The sequence below is a fragment of the Uloborus diversus genome, chromosome 7 (genome assembly GCF_026930045.1).
Source record: "Uloborus diversus isolate 005 chromosome 7, Udiv.v.3.1, whole genome shotgun sequence".
Taxonomy (NCBI): domain Eukaryota; kingdom Metazoa; phylum Arthropoda; class Arachnida; order Araneae; family Uloboridae; genus Uloborus; species Uloborus diversus.
In genome coordinates, this window is record NC_072737.1 from 148,646,719 (window position 1) to 148,669,545 (window position 22,827).

Here is a 22,827-nt window from a genome sequence, read left to right on the forward strand (position 1 = left end):
ATAAACGGGTCCTTATGTCATGTGTGTACTGTAGAAATCGGATTTCACACCAAATTACGGTACAGTTGGAAAAGTGAAGCAGTGCACCCCAAATTGCCTAGCTGACACACAACAACAATAGAGCATGGTTATTATTTTTTCATGGCTCCATAGTTTCATAAAGCATGTTCTCTTTCATTCTTTAAAGTTTTAAAACATTTCCTTAAAATGGCAACGTAGATGAATTTCTGAAAAATGATTAAGACTTGAGTTAGACATAAAAGGGAAAATATACTGATAGAAAATGGAGAGATAAAGAGTAACCGAGATTTGTGTCTCGAATGCTTAGCATGTTAGTATGTTTCACATAAGACAGCATCTTTATTTTCAGAAAAAAATAACTAACTTCTTTGTTGTTTCATTATTTTTTATCGTTTGCTCAAAAAGACATTTTGATTTTAGGAAAAAAAAATAATTTGAACTTTGACATCTTGAATTCAGAGTTATGTTTTTCGCAATCACGAGTGTATGTGTGTGTAGGCATGCGTGTTTGCATCTGTGTGCAGGCATGAGTATTTGGGTAATTGTGTGTATGTGTAGGTGTGTGTGTATGTGTAGGTGTGTGTGTATGTGTAGGTGTATGTGTGTACGCGTTAACCATTTTGTTAGTTGTCCTCTTTATTTATAACCGCATCTTTATACTTTATATTTTATTTTCATTTACGAATTAACGATTTGAATCATTTCCTCTGTGTTATTACATTTGCTCACTTGTGTTGTTACCACTCCTCCCAGTTCGATGGTATTTCATTAGTAAATTGTAACTGGATTACTTTGCAAAGAGTTCAAAGTTTCCGCTTTTGAAAACTGCCCATTTGGAAAAAACAAAATATATATCACGTTTAAAAATTTTTTTGAAGACTTTTTTGTTTTTCGGTTTTTAATGTAGCATGTTTCCTTTATTTAAAATCATTCAGTCTTTTTCGACGAAACTCATTTTCATTTGCCTCCGAGACCTCATATTAAGAGAAAACAATTTTTAAATATTAATAACGTAAAAAAGAAAATAAACGTTAATCACTCAAGAAACTAGTACTAAATAAACTTTTGTATAGCACTTAGTCAAACTCCAGTCTCGCTGCGACTTCTGGATAAACGCAACGACACTTTCTGCAATTGACACCCGCTTTTCGTCTTCACTAACTATTTCACGTTGATCGCATATCATGGCTGAAAAACATTTGATTTTCATAAGACGTGTGAAAGTAAGCTTTATTAAACTGCAAGCAAGAAAAATCGTCTCTGTGAAAAAGAAAGAATGCTAATATTTTACTTTCAAGAATAAAAAATTCATTTAATATGTGTGGTTAAAGCAAAATTTGCAGCCCTAGGCAGCTGCTTACTCTGCCTATTGGGAAATTCTTCCCCTCGTTTGAAACTAATTTACATTACATTCACATTATGTTAAAAAAAATACAAAACAAATATTGCGGGGGGAGGGGGCTTTCCCTCGTGTTCCCCCCCCCAACTACAGCACTTTTATCGACTAAAAAAAAGAATGGAAAAAAAGAAAAAAGCAATATATTAACGAAATAAATTTAAAAAAAAAAGGTTTATTTGCGGAAACTCAAATTAAAATGAACTCAGAGCAGTTCAAATGAATCAAAATTTGGACTTACAAAACGGACGAAAGAAAGGGGGAAAAAAAAAGATCCGTCCTTCCTAATAAAAATCTGGATTGCTTCCGGTATCTATTAAAATAGTACTGAACATTTATTTCGTTAAAATGTAAATTTCCTTTTGTTTTTATTCGCTGTAATGCACGTTTATTGTATACTCAAAGGTGATTCATTGCAAAGAAAATTTTGGTCAGTTTTTCTCAGAGCTCTCGGGAATCTTAAAAGATGTCTAAGTGGCTTGAACGAAAATAAGTAGGGGAATTTTGGAGAAGAAATTGTTCTGTCGATTTAGAGCACCACACTTTTATGTTTAAGTGTTCTTATCAGAACTTGATGCTGACATTTCGCGTGTTTAGTTTTTGATAAAATCGCATCAAAAGGTAAATCTGCATACGCAAAAGAAATCCTGGAAGATAACGGGCCGTGCTTCTGTGAAAAAATGAGATAATTTCCCTGGTTTATGGAAGGAAAGAAAAAATGAATTCTCCTGTGGCGTCACTACCGGGGGGGAGGGCGGTCTGCCCCAGGTGTCACCCACCTGGGGGGGGGGGTGACACCCTAAACCTTATTGCAAGTTTTTGAAAAATATGGAGCTAAAATACATTTTTAGGGCTACAAATTTGAAAATTTTCCGGAGTAGACCCCCCGAACCCCACACTTTCATCTGCTTTTCGTACATTAGGTGACTTCAAGTTTCGTTATAAGACAAAATTATTTGTTTCTGAATTACGTGAATTTCATGTTTACACATATTTTTTTTTCTTTTGCGGCTGTAGGAAAGGGGGGGGGGGAGTGACACCACAAATTACCGCCCCAGGTGCCACCCATGCTAGGTACGCCACTGATTCTATTTTATCCTAGTTCGCGTGTATATGGTTTAATTTAAATGCATCGAAATTGGGATTGCTGTAGTTTTTCCAATGCATGATTGAAAAAAAAAAAATGATGAAGAAAGAAAGAAAGTGAAAATTGTTTGCAAAAATGCATTGAAACAATCATGAAACATTTGACGGGGAGAGGGTACCGTAAAATGTACGGTCTGATGAAATACTTTATTTAGTGAAATTGATCCTCAAAGCAATTCTTATTATTCGGGCGGTCGGAAAGAAATGTCGTTTCTTAAAAACAAATAAAATTATAACAAGTCTTCATTTTGAATCAATTTTGTAGTTACCGTAAAACGGGAAGACATTGCCCAGTTTTCAAGTATAGAGTTAATTTCTTTGTACTTGCTGCTTTTTCATATACTAAGCTTATTTCATTATATTTAATCAAATAAATATTATTTAAAGACCGAATTAATATCACTTAAGAAGTGTGTATAGTAACATTAGTAAAAAATGAAATGCACCTGGAATGTGACTCCTTCTAATCCGCAAAGAGAGGCAAGAAAGATAGTTTTACAGAGATTATGAAAGGGAAACAAGCTTAACTTCGTCAACAGTTTTGCGTGGGGAATGATTCCATGGGAATGCCGAAAAATACTGCCACGCCGACGCTTGATTCGGTACCTCATTTAAATTATGGCGCCAAGTTTAGAGGGACATTGCAATTTTGCAAAATCGTCTTTATGTCTGGAAATTTCTGTTACATTCTCGGATATCAAATATTTAGGAAACTAAATATTTGCTCTTTTTTTAATGAAACTAAACGTATTGCATTGTGCACTTCTTGTAATTAGTTATACCGTTGGGTGATGTTTTTGTATTCTTTTAGTAAAATAAAAATATTATTAGTATAATTAATGTTATGAAAATTATTATTATTATTTTTATTATTATTACTGCCATTGCTTATTATTATCACTATTATGAGAATTATATTATTATTATTATTATTATTATTGTCTATCATTATTATTACTTTTTGTCATTATTATTTTTATTTTTATGAGAATTGTTATTGTTGTAATTACTGTCATTATTATTATTATTATTATTATTATTATTATTATTATTATTATTATTATTATTATTATTATCATCATCATCATTATCCTTATCATCATCATTATTATTATTATTATTATTATTATTATTATTTATCATTCTTTTTTATTTTTATGAGAATTATTATTATTATAATTACTGTCATTATTATTTTTGTTTTTATTATTATTATTATTTATTATTATTATTACTGTCATTGTTATTAATATTGTTATTTTTATTATTACTGTCATTGCTTATAATAATAATTATTATTATCATTACTGCCATTATTACTTTTGTTGTTATTATTAAAAATTGCGTTTTTTAGCATCATCATCATCATCATCATTTCTAACCATTTAGACACCATCGCTTACGGGACAAGAAGGAAAAACTTGCAACATAACGAGAGCATCTGCCGATGTGCGTCAGTTCTTAATTTCGGAAATATCTTCTTTTTTTACAATTTTTTAGCTCTCAAAAAGTTAAATACAATTTTTGAAATTTTACATGCTTCATTTGAATATACTTTAGGGGTAGTTACGAGAACGTGTTGCAGTTTTACGAACTGCTCTTTTCACTCAGTTCGTGTGGGCGTTCCAGTAATGACTGATTGTCTCTGGGACAGTTGCCAATTTGTAATGAACGTTCTAGAAGTAAATTTATTTATCTATCATTGCTATAGAGGAGACAGCGGACTTACCCGTCCCTTTTGCGCGCAGTGGCTTTAGTTTTATTGTTCTGGTTTATTTTACAGGGCGCTAGTATTTTTTGACTGCCAAATAATACTAGGAGAAAATACATTTGAATATCAAAAATCCATAAAACCTCACATTAAGCTTTAATAAAATGCTCGACAACTGCCAAGGAAGAACTACGTTTCGCGGAATAAATAATCACGTGCAATTAAAATGAAACTAAAGTACATGAGTAATACAGATGGAATATTACATCCTCATATAAATAATTACCGATGATCGAGTAACCCGCGAGTTTCAACAAAGAAACTCGCGCCACGGCATGATAATTTGATAATATGTTTTGGTAATGTTTAACATGCTGGGACAGGCTTTATTGTGACAAGGCTGAACTCGATCTGGTAACTAAACTGTCTTACTGGTAAGACTGTCATTTCAGGGGAATGAAGAAACGAAAAAATGGTCAACAATGATCGCAACCTACTGGAGTTAAGGGTTCATCCGGTGGAGTTATTAGGGTTACAATTTCAAGCATCAAAATATCCCCAAATAGGCAATGGCTTCGTTCAAATGTAGAAGTAATTTTCACCCGTCATACCTCGACGGGCGACTTTCTAGTATGAAAATAAAAGATTATATATGCAGTATACTCCCGATTATCCGTGCTAATCACCGGGCGGCGTAGCACGGATAATCGAAAAACACGGATAATCCGAAAAATCATTTAAGGAATATGCAGGGTAACTATTTAAGGGGAAATTAGAAAAAACTATGTATATACTCAAACAAACCAGGAACTTTTTTCCGAAATGTATTGCTTAAAAAAAATCGATGATACATTTTTGTTTTCTTTGTTTGTTCAAATTGTTGCGTATGTCCGTACGAATTTTTCTTACTGCAATTATTTCTCCGTAATCGTAACTTCTTTCCACAGATTGTAGAGCAGTGGAATGTGAAATTGTATTTTCTTCATGTTCTTCATCTTCGTTTTCTGTATCATCACATGCGTTTGATTCAGTAACAAGTTCAATGATATTTTCGTCAGTTTAGACATTGAAATCCTGATTCACATTCGTCGCTTTTAAACCACTCTTCGACATTTTCAGCGTCCACTGATTCGAAACCTTCGATTTCTTTAACTTCCTCAATGATGTTATCGATATTATCGATAACATCATCGAAGCTGTAGAAAAGTGTGATTATGAAATGATGCACGGATAATCCGCAAGCCGAATAATCCGCACACGGATAATCGGGAGTATACTGTATTTACTGAATATTAGTACTGATAATATACTTTCTGTATAATAGTTCCTTACACTGTACGTACAGTACAGAAAATATTTTTCATTTTTCTTTTTGTTAAGTAAACACAAAAACTCTCCAAACCTATCTTTTGGAGGGCAGAAATTCTAAATTTGCCAAATGGAACTCCAAATTGTATCGAATCATGATAGTTTTGCCAAATGGAACTCCAGATTTGGCGGAATGATGATAATTTCGCGAATCGTCCGACAAAATGTGCCAAATAAGGAAGCTTTCTAAGTTTCAATGAGATATAATTTTTTAAAAATTTTGTTCAAAAATGTTCTTATTTATTGCAGCGTAATGTACTGTATTGTTTGTTACGTACATACATATTGTATAAGGGGTCATTCATTAATTGGGTAAGGGTCCCAAAGGGGAGGGGGGTTGGAAAAATCTCTACATCGCCTAATTTTTTTTGGGATGGGGGGGGGGGGGGGAGTCAAACCCATTCTTTCGTAATATTTTTCCAAGTCGGTATTTTACATTAGGAATCGCGCTTTCAAGTGGTTTGGCAGGGATAATATTTCATTTTCGTCTGGAACGTGAAAATGTTTTAGAATGAGCTGTATTTTACTTGTTTTACAAAGAATGAATAGTGTAAAGTGTAATAAAAAATTGCACTATGTATGGCAGGTTTATTTTTAATTGATATCGCATGATATACAAAAAAAAAAAAAAAAAAGTCGAAAAAACATTTTGTCTAGATTCCAACTTTTTAGTAAATATTTCTGTACACAAAAAGGTATAATTTAGCGAATTTAATAACTTTTCCAGTGATGTAAAATCCGTTTTTCATTATTTTGGAAAACGAAATGGAATCTTACGTAAGAATAGCGGGGGGGGGGGGGCGCTTGAAAAATCTTACATACCCTTAGATGGAGAAGTGGGGGGCTGGGGTCGAAAATTTCCAAAATCATCCTTACGTAATTAATGATTGGCCTCTAACTACTTCAATTGATTAAATGGCAGACTATTTTCCTAAAAGGGTATTTTCTTGGTAATTTTCAAAAATCTGAACGATTTGAAATTTTGAATATCCTATTATGGTCCCAATTTGTACGGAATTTCGACGCTCCACTGCAAAAAGTTCTATTAATGGCGTTTTACGATTTGAATCCTTTGACAGTTCAATATCTCGAAAACTGTTGCCCACACTTTTGTTCGATCCCATAGAGTCAACAATGTGTGGTCACCAAAAGAACAACTGTTGCGCAGTTAGGATGACGTCATAGCCTTGATCACGAACAAGGCCTCGCGGTAAAGGAGGAAAATTTCACCCTGTTGCGGAAATAAATCAAGCTGTCATGATCAACTTTTTTTTAATGAGGAAATGTGGAGGCATAATGAGGCAAGGGAGCACAATCAATACTGGCGGAAAGTTACTTAAGCGCATTTTAATAAACGATCAAGGTGAATGAAAACAGCTGAAGCAGATTATAGAACGTCTTCAGAGAGCAGGTGTTTGTTTACATTTACTCATGTTTAATTAGCTGCTTTGTTGATACCTTACCTCAGCTGTTGGTTAAAATGGTAATTTCACTACTAGCACTACACTTTAACTCCAAATAATTAACGATATGAAAAAATCAGGCTGGATTTCGGTAACATGATCGTTTGGGGAAAAATAATGAAGCTTTTTATGTTGAATTTATTTAGCGGATTTTTCTTTATTTTAAAGAAGTTTAATTAATTGGTATTTTTTTATTTGGTCAATTATTTTAAATTTTAAATGATGTTTTAGTTTTAGTGGTTTTGATGGCCTAATTTTTATTCTTTGGCGAAATTTTTGCATTTCAAAGGGATTTTTTGTGTTTGTGGCGCCAAAAGTTTTAAATGTTCTCCACAATCAGGTTATCCAAACTTTTCGAAAATTCATAACATTTGCTACACAACTTGAAATTTTAGTTGGGAGAAAGTTCTCTTCGTTACTTTAATTCACTGAAAGTAGTCATTTTGACGGGAGGAAGCATCAGAGACGCGCGGACTACGCTTTGCACCTCCCCCCCCCCCGTATAGTAAGAAAATCTGGTACGACAAGGAAAATATTGCTATTGCGATTTGTGTCAGAAAGAATGGTGGTTAAAAGCGCAACACTATTACACGTATAAAGACTACAAAACAGTTCAATGCTAAATCTAAAGATCTCTCTCTCTCGCTGAATATTGCAAGAAAGACAGGCATGGAAGGGAAAATATTTCTGGTGTGATTGATTCCCTTCATCAAGAAAAGTAGGGTGTTAAAAAATATTAGGCCAGCCATTTGGTGGATCGTCCCTCCCCCCCCCCTTGATTTAGAAACGTAATGTAATTGAGCATTTTTGAATACATTTCGGAGACTTTTCTAAAACGAGTTGATGTGTGCATCACATGACTTCCTTTTACTCCAATTTAATGTCATTTCCCCATTGTTGGCAATTTTAATGTGATTCAATTGTTTACTCCCTAAGTACCACCAACAGTGGCCAAACTGAAACCAAATAAAAAAAAAAAAAATTAAAAAATAATCTCCAAATTTGTTGCCAAGTTGTCGACAAAACTTGGCGACCAAAAGACTGGTGATATATCGGCAAGTGTCCGACAAATTATAACACAACTTGAGTTTACATCAAAATTAACAATGATTTCCCCCCAAAAAAGGGCAAAAGACCCCCTGAGGAACATTCGAATGCAACCAAAATTGAAGGTGCACAACTAGACCCAACTAGGAGTCCACGTACCAAATTTCAACTTTCTAGGACATCTCGTTTTTGAGTTATGCGAGATACATACACACATACACACATACGCACATACATACGGACGTCACGAGAAAATTCGCTGTAATTAACTCGGGGGTCGTCAAATGGATATTTCTGGTGTCTGTACGTTCCTAGGCATATATCCACGTGTGGTCGGTCGAAAAAAAAACTCAACATTCATTCTGGGGTGAGAAAAATGGAAATTAAGGCCGATTTTTGAGTGAAATTTTTTTCGCGAATACAATACTTCCTTTTTTGTAAAAGGAAGTAAAAATGTATTGAATATATACTCCCCCCCCTAGAATTTTTAAATGACGAATCTGAAAAAATCCACCCTTGCATTTATGACAACAGCAAAAGAGTTTAATGCTTCATCTTTTAACAGATGTCACAAAGTGTGAAGCGCTTGTAATGCATTTGAATTCGTTAGTATAATACCTATTAAATATTCGAGAGTAATAGTGTAATGAGCGTTATAGAAGGAAGCTGCATGTTAAAAGAAATCGTACATCGTGAAATTCCACTGCTGTTAACAAGCTAGCCAGGTACGGGTAAGCACAAAAGATGGACCCGATTTCAAAAAAATCATATTTTCGAAACTACTGCACATATCGTCGCCTCAGAGCAACAGTAAGACATCTAATCCCAGGAATAATAGTAAAATATCCTAATGCTGCTCTGAGGGGACAATATTACAGTTTGTGATACATGAATTTAAAGAGAAATATGGCAAGTTTTGTTTTCCGAGTAAGTTCAATCATACAAATGTGAGAACACATTGTGAAAAATGTTCAATTTCAAATGCTGGAGCAGTTTCTTACACAACTACATCTAACTTGTAACCTAATTCGTGTTCTACACATTTTGGAATATCGCACTGTCAACTGTCTATGATTCATATTGCAGCACAAACACGTTCTTGAAATTTTTGTAGCGTTTTCGGCAACTGGAACTGATAAATAGTGTCTTTGACTTTACCCCACAAAAGGAAATCAGATGGCGAGGGGTACGAACTGGATTACAGATTAGGCGTTTGTCATGGAGCAAAAGGCTTACACATCGAACACTTTTAATTTGTAAATGGAAAACACTCTGTATTTCTCTTCACACTTATATATCACCTATTGAAATATGTGCAGTAGTTTAGAAAACATAATTTTTATATATCGAGTCCATCGTTTTCAATCACCTTGTGCTATGAAGGATATTGAATCTAATTTGACGTAAACTTATTATACTATCTTTAAATCAAAACTACTCACACCTCGTGTACAGAGTTCATTGTCAGCCTCAAAAAGGACAAGCAATGGCGGATTTACCATGTGGCATCTGTCGCAATTGCGAGGTGCCCCCAAGATCAAAGGGTCCCCCAAAGTTATCCAAAACTGCACCTGGTAAATCTTTTACATAGTTCTGTGACATACAAATAGGCCATGAAAATGCATTGCGAGCGGGCCCCCAAACTTGTAAATCCTAAAACCCTGAATCGTTGAATAAGTAGCGACACGTCCGCCACCTTGGGTCTAAATGTCGCTGTCTTTCGATGTCTGCTATCATGATGTTGTTTTGCTTCTTGATTGTGGTGCTTCTTTATTGTGAATTGACATGGAGTTATACGAAACCACAATTAAGAAGCAAAACACGCTACTTCACCATAGCAGACACAGGAAGAAAGCATCGTTTGGCCCCAAGATGGCGGACGTGTCACTACCTCAGAGTGAAAATGGACCAATCTTAACTCTGTGGTCGCAACTACTTATTCTACGACTCAGGGCTTCAGTAAATTCCACTGACGGCAAGATGACAAAGATTTCCCTACCTGACTCTTGCCTTCCTGGCTTCCAGCATGATAAAGGGGCTCTCTCCCGCTCTGCCCACGAATCTGTTCTCCTCCACCTGGGCCATGTTCATGTCGAGGTAGCCCCTGAAGAAGATGGCGTTCAGGAGCAGCAGGTTCGTGGAGGGGGAGGGCACGTGGGACAGAATCTGCGTCGCCTTCCCCTCCATGTTCCTTTCGAAGAAGACGTTGATGTAGCGCGTGCTCTGCTCGGCGTTCATCACGAAGTCCAAAGGGTAGATGCTGGTGTTGTAGTACCTGCGGGAAGGTGACTGAGAATGAGTCTCAAGAATTTAATGGCCTAAATTTTTCGAAGGACATATTTGAAATAAACTGAGGCGAGAGTGGAGATTGGAGGAACATTGGCAATCAGGGCCGTAACTAGGTCGGGCAGTGCCCGTACTGAAAGAATCCCGTATTTGTTTCATCTCAAATTTTAAGGTAAAAAACACGTTTTTCCGCTCATACATGATATGAGAGAAAGAACTTTCCGCTACTAGTACCTAAGCACTGATTTTTTTGGGAGTAGAAGCACTTTCTTGCTTACACTATATTTGGGGCAAACCAAACTTGACAGAACTGTGAAGGCTATGCAGTTCCTAATCACAGCAATGCTGTCAAATTAGGTTCGCCACAACTATAGTTGCTGGGAGCAACTATAGTTTGGGAAAACCTAACCTGGCAGCATTGTAAAGGCTGTGTAGATCCGCTGACTCAAACGAAGACGTTGTGCCTCAGAGGGTTTAAATAATGCACAACTGAAATAGGTGATTAAGTATCTGCATTGATCAATCTGTTACTACCGTACTAAAGATTGCGAGAAAACTTTGATACAGCAAACTGTTTCGAAATCAAGTTTAGAACTCACCTATTGAGCAGGAACTGGAATGGATAATGTACAGCAAAGTGCCTCTGAATGTAAATATTGTTGATGATCTTCAGCACATTCTCGTCCGCGTTCGATCTCCTGGCGTCGATCACCAAATCCTCGAGGGGCGTGAGGTTCAACCCCAGGTGGGCGATCAGATCGTGATAAGCCAGGTGAATCTCTTGCGGGTGGAGGCCCCACAGATACAGGGCTTGCCTCAGGGCCATGGCTGTGCCGCCCTCGGCTCCCAAGAGCACCATGGCCAGCGAAGATCCGATGCAGAATGGACAGAATGCTACGTTCTCGTCGCTGATGTTGAAAGCTCTGTAGAGGTCGAAGCCGAATTGGTTGGTGGAGAAGGCGAGCTTTCGCATGCTGAAGGTGACGGTCTGTGAGGCACCTGTTGATGACCCGGTGACGTATTGCGACGCCACGCACGTCACTATTAGAAAAACCCACATTGCTGGTGGATATATTCCTGTGAAAAAGAGTACAAAATATGTAATTCTTGTTGAAAAGTAATAGTTTATATTTCACAATGCGTTGGTTTTTAGGCAGTGGTGACCAGATCGGTAACCCCGTCGAGCTTGTAAATGGAGAGTTCCAGATTCGATGCCAGCCGGTCGGAGATCCTGCATGTTCTCTGATGATGGTTTGGGCACGTTAAATATGCCGTGGTCATAAAGTCTTAGATGTGAATCAATACCTCCCGGGGTGGAGAACCAGGGGTTGTTCGGCTTCTGGTTTGGTGCTAAATTATTAAAATGTTGATAGATGGTGCTTCCATCTATCGTTTACTGTCTAAGCCAATTCGAACTTCCACCTAAAAGGTGTTCGATAAAAAACGAAAGCTGTCCTCACTGCTATAAAGCGAATAGCAATCGCTATTCGGGTTCGGATACCCAAATAATATAAGAAACAACACCAACGTTTTTTTTTTTATTTTTTTTTATTTTTTATTTTTTACGTCGACTCATCTGCAGTCTATTCAGTTCACAAATCTTATGGAATCAGGTCCGACGTTAGAGAGCTCAGAAGGGAGCAATTGCCCCTCCTATCTTGGAAAAATCAAATTTTGTTTTGTGTATAATTGGAGTTTTGGAGTGTGTGTGTGTTTTTTTTTAAGGATATGCATTAAATACAGGGTGACAAGAAATAACTTGGACACACATGAACCATTATAAATTCAATGCTAATGAACATTTTACGACTCATCTTCAAAATAAATGTGGATGCGTTATTATGTCCAATATATTTACACATTTTCAAAGTAGCTGCCTTTAGCCTTAATACAGAGCTCTAAACGTAAAACCAAATTTTCGGCTACGGCCGCAACTCACTCACTGATATTTCCTATGCCTTACATAAGGATTTCTTTGGAGATGCCAAAGTTTTATAAGATTTAGCACACACCCTTGTCCCCAAGATGGACCAAACAGAATAATCCATTGGGTTCAAATCTGGAAAAATTTGGTGATGATTCTTGAGCTCCAATGAATTCCAAAAAATGTGTCTTGCACCAATCTTGAGTGCCTTTAGCTCTGTGTGCAGATGGCGGAATCCTGTTGGAAAGTCCATCTTGTGTTTTCAAAGAACTTTTGTGACCACCAAAGTAAGACAACATCCTTCAAAATGAGTTTGTGATATGTTTCTTGATTATGTTTTATCCCTTGATCAACAACAACAAGTAGTTTTTCCCACTAGCATATATAACACCCTAAACCATTACAAATTGGAGTCGTTGATGCCGTTCAACAATGCAAGAAGGTCTTGGAAACAAGGGTGTGTGCTAAACCTCATAAAACTTTGGCATACCTAAAGAAATCCTTGTCCAAGGAATGAGATAAAGTATCAATAAGTGAGTTGCGGCCCATAGCTGAAAATTTTGTGACACATTTAGAGCTCTGTATTAAGGCTAAAGGCAGCCACTTTGAAAATTTGTAAATATAATGGACGAAATAATGTATTCATATTTATTTTGAAGTTTGATCGTAATATTCTCATTAGCATTAAAATATAATGTATTATGTGTGTCCAAGTTATTTTTTATCAACCTGTAAAATGACTGCCTTTTGCCCCCCCCCCCCTGAAATACATTTGTGACGGGTTTGTTTAGAGCACTTAAGATTTTAAACAAAAATAATTCTAGGTACCTATATAACTATTAACTATTTGAAAATTCTGCTGCGGTGTTACCTAGAGATCAAATTTTCAGTTTTAACATTGTAGGATCATTTTTCGGAAAATGTAACTTTTGAGAGAAAATATTTTTCAATTTCGGAACTTTTTGTTTCCTTTTTTTTTAAAATTCTTACATGAAAGTATTACCTAGTAGAAGTAACCATAAACAATAGCCTAGCTAAGTTCCAATTATTTTTCTCATAAATAAAAAAAAAAAAAAATTAAAAATGTCTCCTTCACGGGGGGGGGAGGAGAAACGCTTTTAATGTTTAAAAATCGAGGCCAATTCAATATTAAAGTAGTAATTTTGTTAATTGTGCAAGCAATAAGCTATTTTAATGATAAGTGGGAATCTAATATTAAGCTCTTCTTAATTAAAGTACGGCTTTTAATTAGTAGTTATCCTTTTAGTTCAAATGTGTGTTAAAAATTAGCATTTAATAAATTTGAGAATACACTGGCAATTTATAATTTTGGTAGAATGCCTAAGATTGATGTATTTCTCCTCCATCATTTATCTCCACCTCAGAAATAATAACATTGATAAGGTCTGTCAAGGAGGTGAGATTCACGGAGGTGAGGGATTTTCATTAATAAAAGGTCTAATGGATACATTTTTCAGGGAAATATTTTTTTTTCGTTGCTATAATCTGCACACGTTAAGCATATGAAAACGTGTTCACTTCTCTTTTTATATTAATTTACATCCATGAAATTCAGGTTCACGGAGGTGAGAATTCACAATAACCACACTTAGTTTTTAAAACAAAATCCATCTTCTTGTTTTTCGGCAAAAATCTCACAACATCTTTATGGCGGAAAATTAACAAACCTTCCTTTTATCATAGAAAATGAAACGTGATGTCATTACTGCCACGTGTTGATGAGAAATGGCATTTAATGTTTAGGTAACGGAGGTGTGAATTTATTGTGTGACATGATTCCTTAACCTACTAAAACGAACTAAAAACATATTTAAAAATTAAATATACTTAAACAATTAGCATTTGAGACACTTGTGAAAGGAATAATAAATAAATAAGTATATACTTTTAGAGTTATAGTTATTTTAGAATTAAATAACTTTTACAAGTTATTAAGCCACATAAACAGTTACACCAGGTGTGTGACATGCCACGGCGGTGAGAATCCACATGTTGTGAACCAAAAACATGTTAAAATAAAAATTATTATTAAAAAATTGCTGGCGGGTTTAAATAGATATATTTCTGATGAAATTAAAAAGCATTGTTAAATGAATTGTTCCTTAAAGTTTTTACAGTAAAAGGCGTGGGACAGAAAAGTTACACTTTTTGAAGAATGACCCTGAAATTTTTTTGAGCGCAGCGAAAATTTTCTCCTTGTGGGAGGGGATTAGTAATAACGTTCCTTTACCATAACAGGATTGTCAATATGACTTAAAATGGAGGGTTAACCACCCACCCCCTCTTCGCTGCCCCGCTTGATTCAGCAGATCTCCTTAAAAAACAGATACCGACACCCAAAAACAGGAGAAATGAGGACACATTTTCACATCTTCGAATGACAAGAATAACAAAAGCATATTAGTCTTTTTGTTATTCAAATATGCAAGTAGTAAATGCTTTAGAACTTTGTCTAGTTATCATATTCGACGCTACATTTTTACTTCTTTATTAGTTAGGAAACATATACATTTAGCTCTGAAAGAGGTTCTCCAAATGGAATAACGTCCAAAAGCATTAACCAAACAGTTTTGTCACTCCTTCTTTCGTTTCGCCAATTTTTTTTTCTCCTTGATATTTTGCGTAAATCAAGGGTTCTCAACCCCTTGACCCTCCCCCTAATTCCCTTTGCACACTGACGGGAACTCACGCCCCCCCCCCCCCCCAGTCAATACGAGGGCACAGTCAAAATTTGAAACTGAAGATAGTTAGCTGACAGCTAAAGCAGGTTATTAAGTAAAATTGTCGATAATTTTGTACACACATTTAATATTATTACGCATAACTTTGTTTTGAGCATAGTCTTATTAAAACGTAGGAAATTAAAGAACTAAATGCGAATAAATTGGAAGCAATCTAGGACCAGGCCCGCGCTCTAAGTGATGAATAATTGATAAAACTTTTATGCCTGTCAAAACATGACAACAAGAGCAGTGACGCAACAAGAAAATAGTTTTAGGGGGCCACAGTGAGAACAAAATTCTCCTTCAAAAAGAGGGGTCCGGGTTTCTCCCCGGGAAAATTTTGAAACTTGCAGTTTTAAAAACGCATTTTTAGACGGTCTATGGCGGTGCTATAGGGGGACGAGGGGCTCCGTGGAAATTTGTAAAAGTTGAAGCCTTAAAATGCAATTATAGGCCATATTTAATAAAGTTAGAATAAGCAATAGAACTCTAGGACTCTCAAGGATTTTTTTTTTTTTTTTGAAATATAGATGGAAAACAACTCTTTTTTTTCCTCCCCCCTCCAATTTTTCTAAATTTAACATCCAAAAAACGCAATTGTAGACAACTTTGAAGATTTTTACGAGAAGGGGGTTGTGGAATTTTTTTCAAATCTCCCTTGGAATTTTTTTCAAATTGAAGTCCTAAAAACTTCAGCAATATTCTATGATATTGGGCGGAAAGGTTCAGAGGCTATTCCAATTAAATTTTTCTTAAGTCATGTTTAAAAAACCTATTTTTTGTAATATTAAAGGAAAGCGATTCGGAGGAACTTGCTCGAATATTTTCTGAAATTGATGTCTAAAAAAACGCTATTGTAAGACCACATTTGGTAACATTAGAGTAGGCGATCTTTCGAAATTGAAGCTCTAAAACCACAACTTTAGGTAATTTTCGAACGCAGTTTCAAGCGATGTTATTTCGTATTTGGGAACTTTCGTGAAATTTTGCGAAGCTTAAGATCTGGAAACGAAATTTGAGATACTCCGTAATGCTTTTGGCGGGAGAGGGGAGGGGGGACAGATTCGGAGGAGTAGCATTTTGAAGACTTTCTTAATTTCAGACGAACTAGAAAAAAAAAAAAAATATGAAAAAAAGGAAGGGGGGGGGAGTAGCAGATCAATTAGCTGTAACTATTGAAAAAATTTTATTCAAAGATTTTTTTTAAAAAGAAATTAAAGTTTTACCCCAACATCAAAAGTGCTACCCCATACCACAACAGAGCTCGGCGCCTTTTTGACTCTGGCGCCCTCGTGCGACGCACGACCTTGCATATAGGGACGGCGCGGCCCTGTCTAGGACCTACATGAGGTTGAATATCAACCTCTAATGGTACTAAAGTTTACGAAGTTGAAGAAGGGCAATTCCATGTCAGATCAATCACTTTTTGACCTCACCATCTCCGATTTCAACGAAAATTGGTGTGAGGGACACATATGTATGTCAAGATAAGTTATCCTGCCAAATTTTAGAATTCTACTTTAAATATTTTATGAAGCACATTTCTGTTAAGAAACTGAAAAAGTACGAAAAAAACGAAAAGTTGTGACATTCAAATGACTGCAACTTCTCTCCTAATTATAGTAGAATAAAAATTCAAAAACAATTGTAAAGCTAAAGAATAGAGCGTTCTATTGATATAATACGACAGGTTTAAGTTTTACGATCATTCACCGTGACTTTTGACCTAGAATATCTCAAAACATGCCCCCTTAGAATTTCTCCAAAAAAATATATTTTATAGCTCTAACACTATTCGTCCACGACACCAAAATTTTGACTGGGATTGCAATGGCAAGGTACTGAAAAAAAAAAAAAAAATCAAGAATATTCACATGTTTTACATTGTGGAATTCCATATGTCAGGTCAGTCATCTTCTTGACTTCCTCACCATTTCCGATTTTAATGAAATTTCGAGTGATGGACACATACAACATGATAAGTAATCCTGCCAATTTTCAGAATTCTACTTCAAAAATGTTACGAAATACAGGGCTGTTAAAAACTTTAAAAGTGCAAAATAAACGGAAAGTTGTGACATGCATATGACTGTATTTTCTACCGTTCTATCCTAATTGCAGGAGAATAAAAATTTGAAAACCATTGTAAAGTTAAAGACTAGAGCTTTCTATTAGGATAAAACATGGCTTTCTCATGATAGGTTTCAGACTCAAGGTCATTCACCTTGATTTTTGACCTCGAATATCTCAAAACACGCTCCCTTAGAATTTTTCCAAAAAAAAAACATTTTATAGTTCCAACACTGTTCTTCTACTACACCAAAACTTAGGCTGGGATCGCAATGGCAAGGGACTGCTAAAAATCAGAAATATTTACGTATTTTTGTAGCATGTTTGACCTTAATTCTGTTCTGATGTTATTGTTTTAATTTTATTGTTTTAATTATGTTAATAATATGTATATTTTTAAAGAAATTCTAAGGTAGCGTGTTTTTAGACATTGAGGGTTGAATTTCATGGTGAATTGAACTATGGTTAACACATGAAAACGTTCACACCGTTGACGCACGGTGAACTTTGAAACTTAAACCTGAATTTTTATAACTTTGACCATATCAAGCTTCTTAAAAGCACGATCTCATTAAAATTAGGTTGGAGAAAACAGTAGAATAGTTAAAAGAAAAGAAAAAAGGAAACAAAATGGGGGAGGGGGAAGGGGGAGTTTTTTTTTGTGCAAAATTTTCTAGTGATCGTTTCTAATGCATAAAGAGCTAAATAATCGGAAGTATAGGGCAAATGTGCCATAAAAAATGCTTTGAATAATGATGCGAATGTTTGTCCCTTACAGCACTTGAAGATATGCTTCATATGCTAGATAGGGCAAAAATGAAAAAAAAAAGAAAAAAAAAAACAGAAAGCTTTGCTTAAAAAGTGTGAAAGATTTTATAAATCTAGGATTTCATTGCCATTCAAAGAAAACAAAATATATCGCACCAAGACGATCAATTGAAGAACCCTGGAAAAGATTATTGCTTTCTCCTCTTTTATTCCGAAAAATATTAAGTGGTACAATTTGTCTTACTATTATAAACACATTGAAGAAAGAATTTTGTAAATTGCGGGTCAAGGATGGGAAGGAGGGGCCAGCTTTCAAGCTCGGTATGTCTGGCGAGTTTCTGGCTCATGGCCAATGATGAACAGATAAATGCAGCTGTTTCTTTTCCTCAGCGCCAGAAATCTTTTCAGAAGTTATTTTAAAAAATCTAATATAGACTTCACACTGCTTCCTCGTACGATTATTATATAATCAATGATTTTTAATAACTCATTTAAAAGATTGGGTACGTGTACTCATGTAAATGCGCACATTTTTGGACACTGTCTTACACATCCCCAGGTTCAGACTTCCGTTTTTAGACTTAAGTTTTTAAAAACTTTCAAAAAGCATCCCTTATCGCTACTTCTTCCTCCAACTTCACAACGAATAGCTTAAAATTGGGCTTTCAAGACTTCAATTTCAAAAAAATTACAGGAAAGTCCTTGAATCCCTTCAGCCGTCCAGTCTTCAATCACCGGAAGATGGCCTAAAATAGTGTTTTTAACACTCTAGCTACGAAAATTGTTCAAGAGAAAGCTCCATAACCTTCACCTCAGAGTTCACCAATGATGGCCTAAATTTGCGTTTTTAACGCTTCAGTTTTGGAAATTTTCAATGAAGAGCCTTACTTTTACCTCACAAAACACAGCCAAAAGGTTTCAAGACTTCAATTTAAAATTAAAATTTATTCTCAGCAAAGGCCCAAATCCTCCCCATTAAAGTCACCCAAAGAATTCCTAAAGTAGTGTTCTTACCAGCGGCGGCGCGCGGTTGGAACTGAATGGGGGGGGGGGGGGGAAGAAAGAAAGAAAGACGACTAAAAGCCGTTAGATTTTTAGCGGCAGCAAAAAAATGAAAATAAAAAATGGGGGGGGGGGGGGGGGGGTGGCGGCTATGAAATTTTGCTGAGGCTGCTTTCGAGAGCATATGAATGGTAATTGATGTAAATCTAACAGCTTCTCTCACGTTTTTCTTCAGATTTTGATGAATTATGAATACAATAACTTTTCCCGAAGAAACACATAGAAATGAATTAAGCTTACATTATTTACTCCAAAGTATTTTGAGAGTCACAAACACTTCACAATTATTTCGTTAAGCAAATATGGCTTTTTTAAGTAAAACAATTGAATTACTAATATCTAAATAGTGAATACATAAACCAAAAGTTACTGTTTGTGCTAAATAATGTTTCGTAAACGGATATACAAAGTAAAACAAACGATTATGATCTGAAAATTTTGACATTTCTGCTTATTGTATAATTTCTAGTTTCGTTTTCTTTGTAGGAAAGTAAAATGAATAAATTTCCAATGAAATGTGGGAGAGGGGGCGGTACCCCTTGCCCCCTTAAATCGACGCCACTGGTTCTTACACATACTTTAGCTTTGGAAATTTTTCAGGGAACATCCCCCTAACCCACATCTTTACAAAAGACACAACAGCTTTAAATCATCAATTTTAAACATTTCTGCGGGACTGGGAAAGAATCCCCAAACATTCCCCTACATTCACCAAAGGCATCAATTTTCGTTTTTAAGACGCCAGTTTTAAAAAATTTTCTAAACAGTCTCCCCCTTCCTCCTGTATTCGCATCCCCAAAGACAACATAAAATTTTTATTACTTCAATTTTGGAAATTTTTCCTGCAGGAGCCCCAAAACTTCCTCACATATAAGTCACGCAAAGATAGTTTAAAGCGGAGTTCTTGATAATTTAGCTTCGAAAAAGTTTTGCGACAAGCCCCTGCACCCTTTCGTAAATTCACCAGAAGATGACTTAAATTAGCGTTTATAAAGCTTCAGTTTCGGATTTTTTTTCTAGAAAGAACATCCGCTCTATCTTTACATCTCTAAACACGATGTAAAAGTTTTAAGACTGCAATTTCGAGAATTTTTTGGGTGTCAGCTTCTGGATACTTTTTCTTGTAAGTTACCGAAAGACAGTTTAGTTCGAGAATTCCAATGCAGCTTCTAATTTTTTGGGGGGCGTGGCAAGCCCTCAACCCATCACCCTATGCTCACGAAAGATGGCCCAGTTGAGTCGTTAAGACTTCTGTTTTGGATTTTTTCTACTGAGAACCCCTCCGCCATTTACCTTGACATTTCTTAAGACAGCCTTAAAGTTTTAAGACGTGGTTTAACCGGTTGGATAGAGCCCTGGAGACAGCCATTGTTTCTGGTTACGGCACTGAACATCTTAGTCAAAATAAATACTATTAACATTCCATCTTTAAAGAATCATTCCATCCCTTCCTCCCCTCTGAGTCATCTGCCATCGGATCTTATTCATCTGAAAACCGAAGTTTTATGATATTTATCGAACAGGCACAAAGTGGGTGATGGTACAGGTGTGGCAATTCTTAACAAACTAAAGCATCAGATGAAGATTTATTTCGGGAGGTACACCTTCAGGCGAGACAGCGGACATTTTGGCAGGGCATCTCTGATTCACTGGCTTATCTGCAACTATTTTCGAGGGAAAAAAATATATAATAGTGCCGCAAGGAACAACACCATATCCGACCCGCACACAAGGGGATGTCTCTCCAATGTAGGTAAGAGCAAGCGATCATTAGCAGGCTAATCAAAGGTCACCTTAGAAAATTCTCTCTATCCCAAGACCTTCCCAACTTGCCCTAAGTGTTGCACTGGCTTTGTCTCTCACGATCACCCTCTGTTGGGGGTTCTCCTGATAAGGTCTTTATTCTAAGTCATTGCTTGTAGTGGACTTTGTTAGTTTGTAAAAACTAACAGAAGTTAACTGAATAGATGCAATATTAAAATGCACAAGAAGAAGTTATCTTCGAAAACTAAACCAGCGGTCAAAAAGATATCTAAAATCCTGACGTATATCGGAACTACTTTCGTTTCGCAAAGAATAGTTACGGAACTTAACCAAGTAACATTGTTGATGGAGATGGAGATAATCCTGTGAGCAAACCTTATGAAATCATTTAGTATCGTCAATAAAAGTTTATCGAAACAACACTTAACATAAGCCGCACTTACCTTCCTAGATAGTTTTCAGTATTAAAAAGTCTTTGTCAACTTTTGAAACCTGTATCAGAACACTTTTTACTGGACAACACTATTTAGCTTAAAGTAACTTCAAACAGAAGATGGGAAGCTATAATTTCTTATATCAGGGCAAGGTTTCTTTCGTAGAAAAGAACTGGCAATCAAAAACCTGCCAAAAATCGAAACTACTTTCGTCTTGCAAAGAATAATCACAGAGCCTAATCAAGTAACATTGTTGATATTGATAGAAATAATCCAAAGAGCACACATCTTCTAAAACATTTAAGACCATCAATAAAAGTTTGTCGGACTACCAACTTAACACAAACCCCACTTACCTAGTTAGGTAGTTAACAGTATAAAAAATCCTTGTCAGCTTTTGAAACCTGTATCAGAACACCTTTCACTGGACAACACTACTAATCCTTAAGTAACTTCAAAGAGAAGATGAGAGTCTAGAATAGCGGATTTGTTCAGGGCAAAGAACTTTTCTGTCTGTCGTAGTATTCCATTATTATGCATCGACTCCACCCTCCTTTCTCTGATGGGATATTGTCCGTTATGCTCAGCGTCACAGGACGATGGAACGCGTTACGCCACACATACTTCCGTGTTCCAGCGGTTTTTAATTGTTGGAGGAGAATCTTCTGGAATGGTGTTATTTTTCGCTCCACTTATCCTAGCCCAAGGTGCTAGGGTAGTCTTCATTTTTTTGGCTGAAGCCGGGCTCCGAGATGTTTGGGGATTACATGAGTGCCCAACCGTGCCGCCGTTTGCACGTTCCTGTCGACGCACTTGGATGACATTCTATAAAAAATGAATAAAAATATCATCGGAATGAATATTTTGACGAGCCAGTCAGACGATTTTTTTTGGTGATTGAATGAAGAAAAGTCTGGTGGAAAAAAATGTTTCAATATTATGTGAACACCTTTCATCAAGAAATGGTTGAAATTCTTTCTCGGAGATCCCTGCTGATTAGAACATTAATAGGGCTGTCACAAATCTCGATGGCTAAGTAAGGGCAATGCCTAAAAAAGGAGACAACAAAAACAAAAGTGGATTTCAAGTAAAATAATAGGTTTTTGCTCTTATAAAGCAATATACATAGCTTTGCCAAAAAAAAAAGGGGGAGGGGACGTTCCTCTTACCCATTCATCATGTTTTTCGTAAGAGTGAACTTCACTCTATCAGTATTAATGATTTCCAAGATTACCGGCTGCTTAGTCCTGAATTCATTTCAGTCTTTCGGTGAAAGTGAAAGTTTAATATTTACGTTGAAGGCACAATTTGTTCAGGAGACAAAGCATTGTTGCTCATTAGAACTTGGAGCGTCTACAACAAAAAATGTCTATGGAGCTACTTGCGTCTTATGAGAAATTATTTCCTAATTCAACCACGAAAGATTCATCGACATTCGACAATACAGGAGCGAATACAAAGAGGGCCGGCTCTAGTAGTTTTGCCGCCCGGATAAAAGTATATTTTTGCATTTTAGTATATTTTAAGTATATTTTATTTTACTTTAGTACTTAAAGTGTTAATTATATTGTTATTGATGCACTATATTTTAAATATTTCTCTACATAGTGTAAAATGAAGTCT

General features: G+C 35.9%; 1 protein-coding gene across 1 annotated transcript in view; it reads right to left on the reverse strand.

Annotated features, from left to right (window-relative positions):
- The window catches only part of LOC129226233 (leukocyte elastase inhibitor A-like), a 30,813-nt gene extending 9,058 nt beyond the window's left edge, over window positions 1-21,755 (reverse strand). The window contains exons 1-3 of the mRNA XM_054860831.1: window positions 21,561-21,755; window positions 11,038-11,515; window positions 10,152-10,427 (exon numbers count right to left, since the gene is read on the reverse strand). Of these exons, the coding sequence (XP_054716806.1) occupies window positions 10,152-10,427; window positions 11,038-11,498 (737 nt within the window). The 5' untranslated portion in view covers window positions 11,499-11,515; window positions 21,561-21,755. The remainder of the gene's footprint in view (window positions 1-10,151; window positions 10,428-11,037; window positions 11,516-21,560) is intronic.
- Window positions 21,756-22,827: the final 1,072 nt, after the last annotated feature.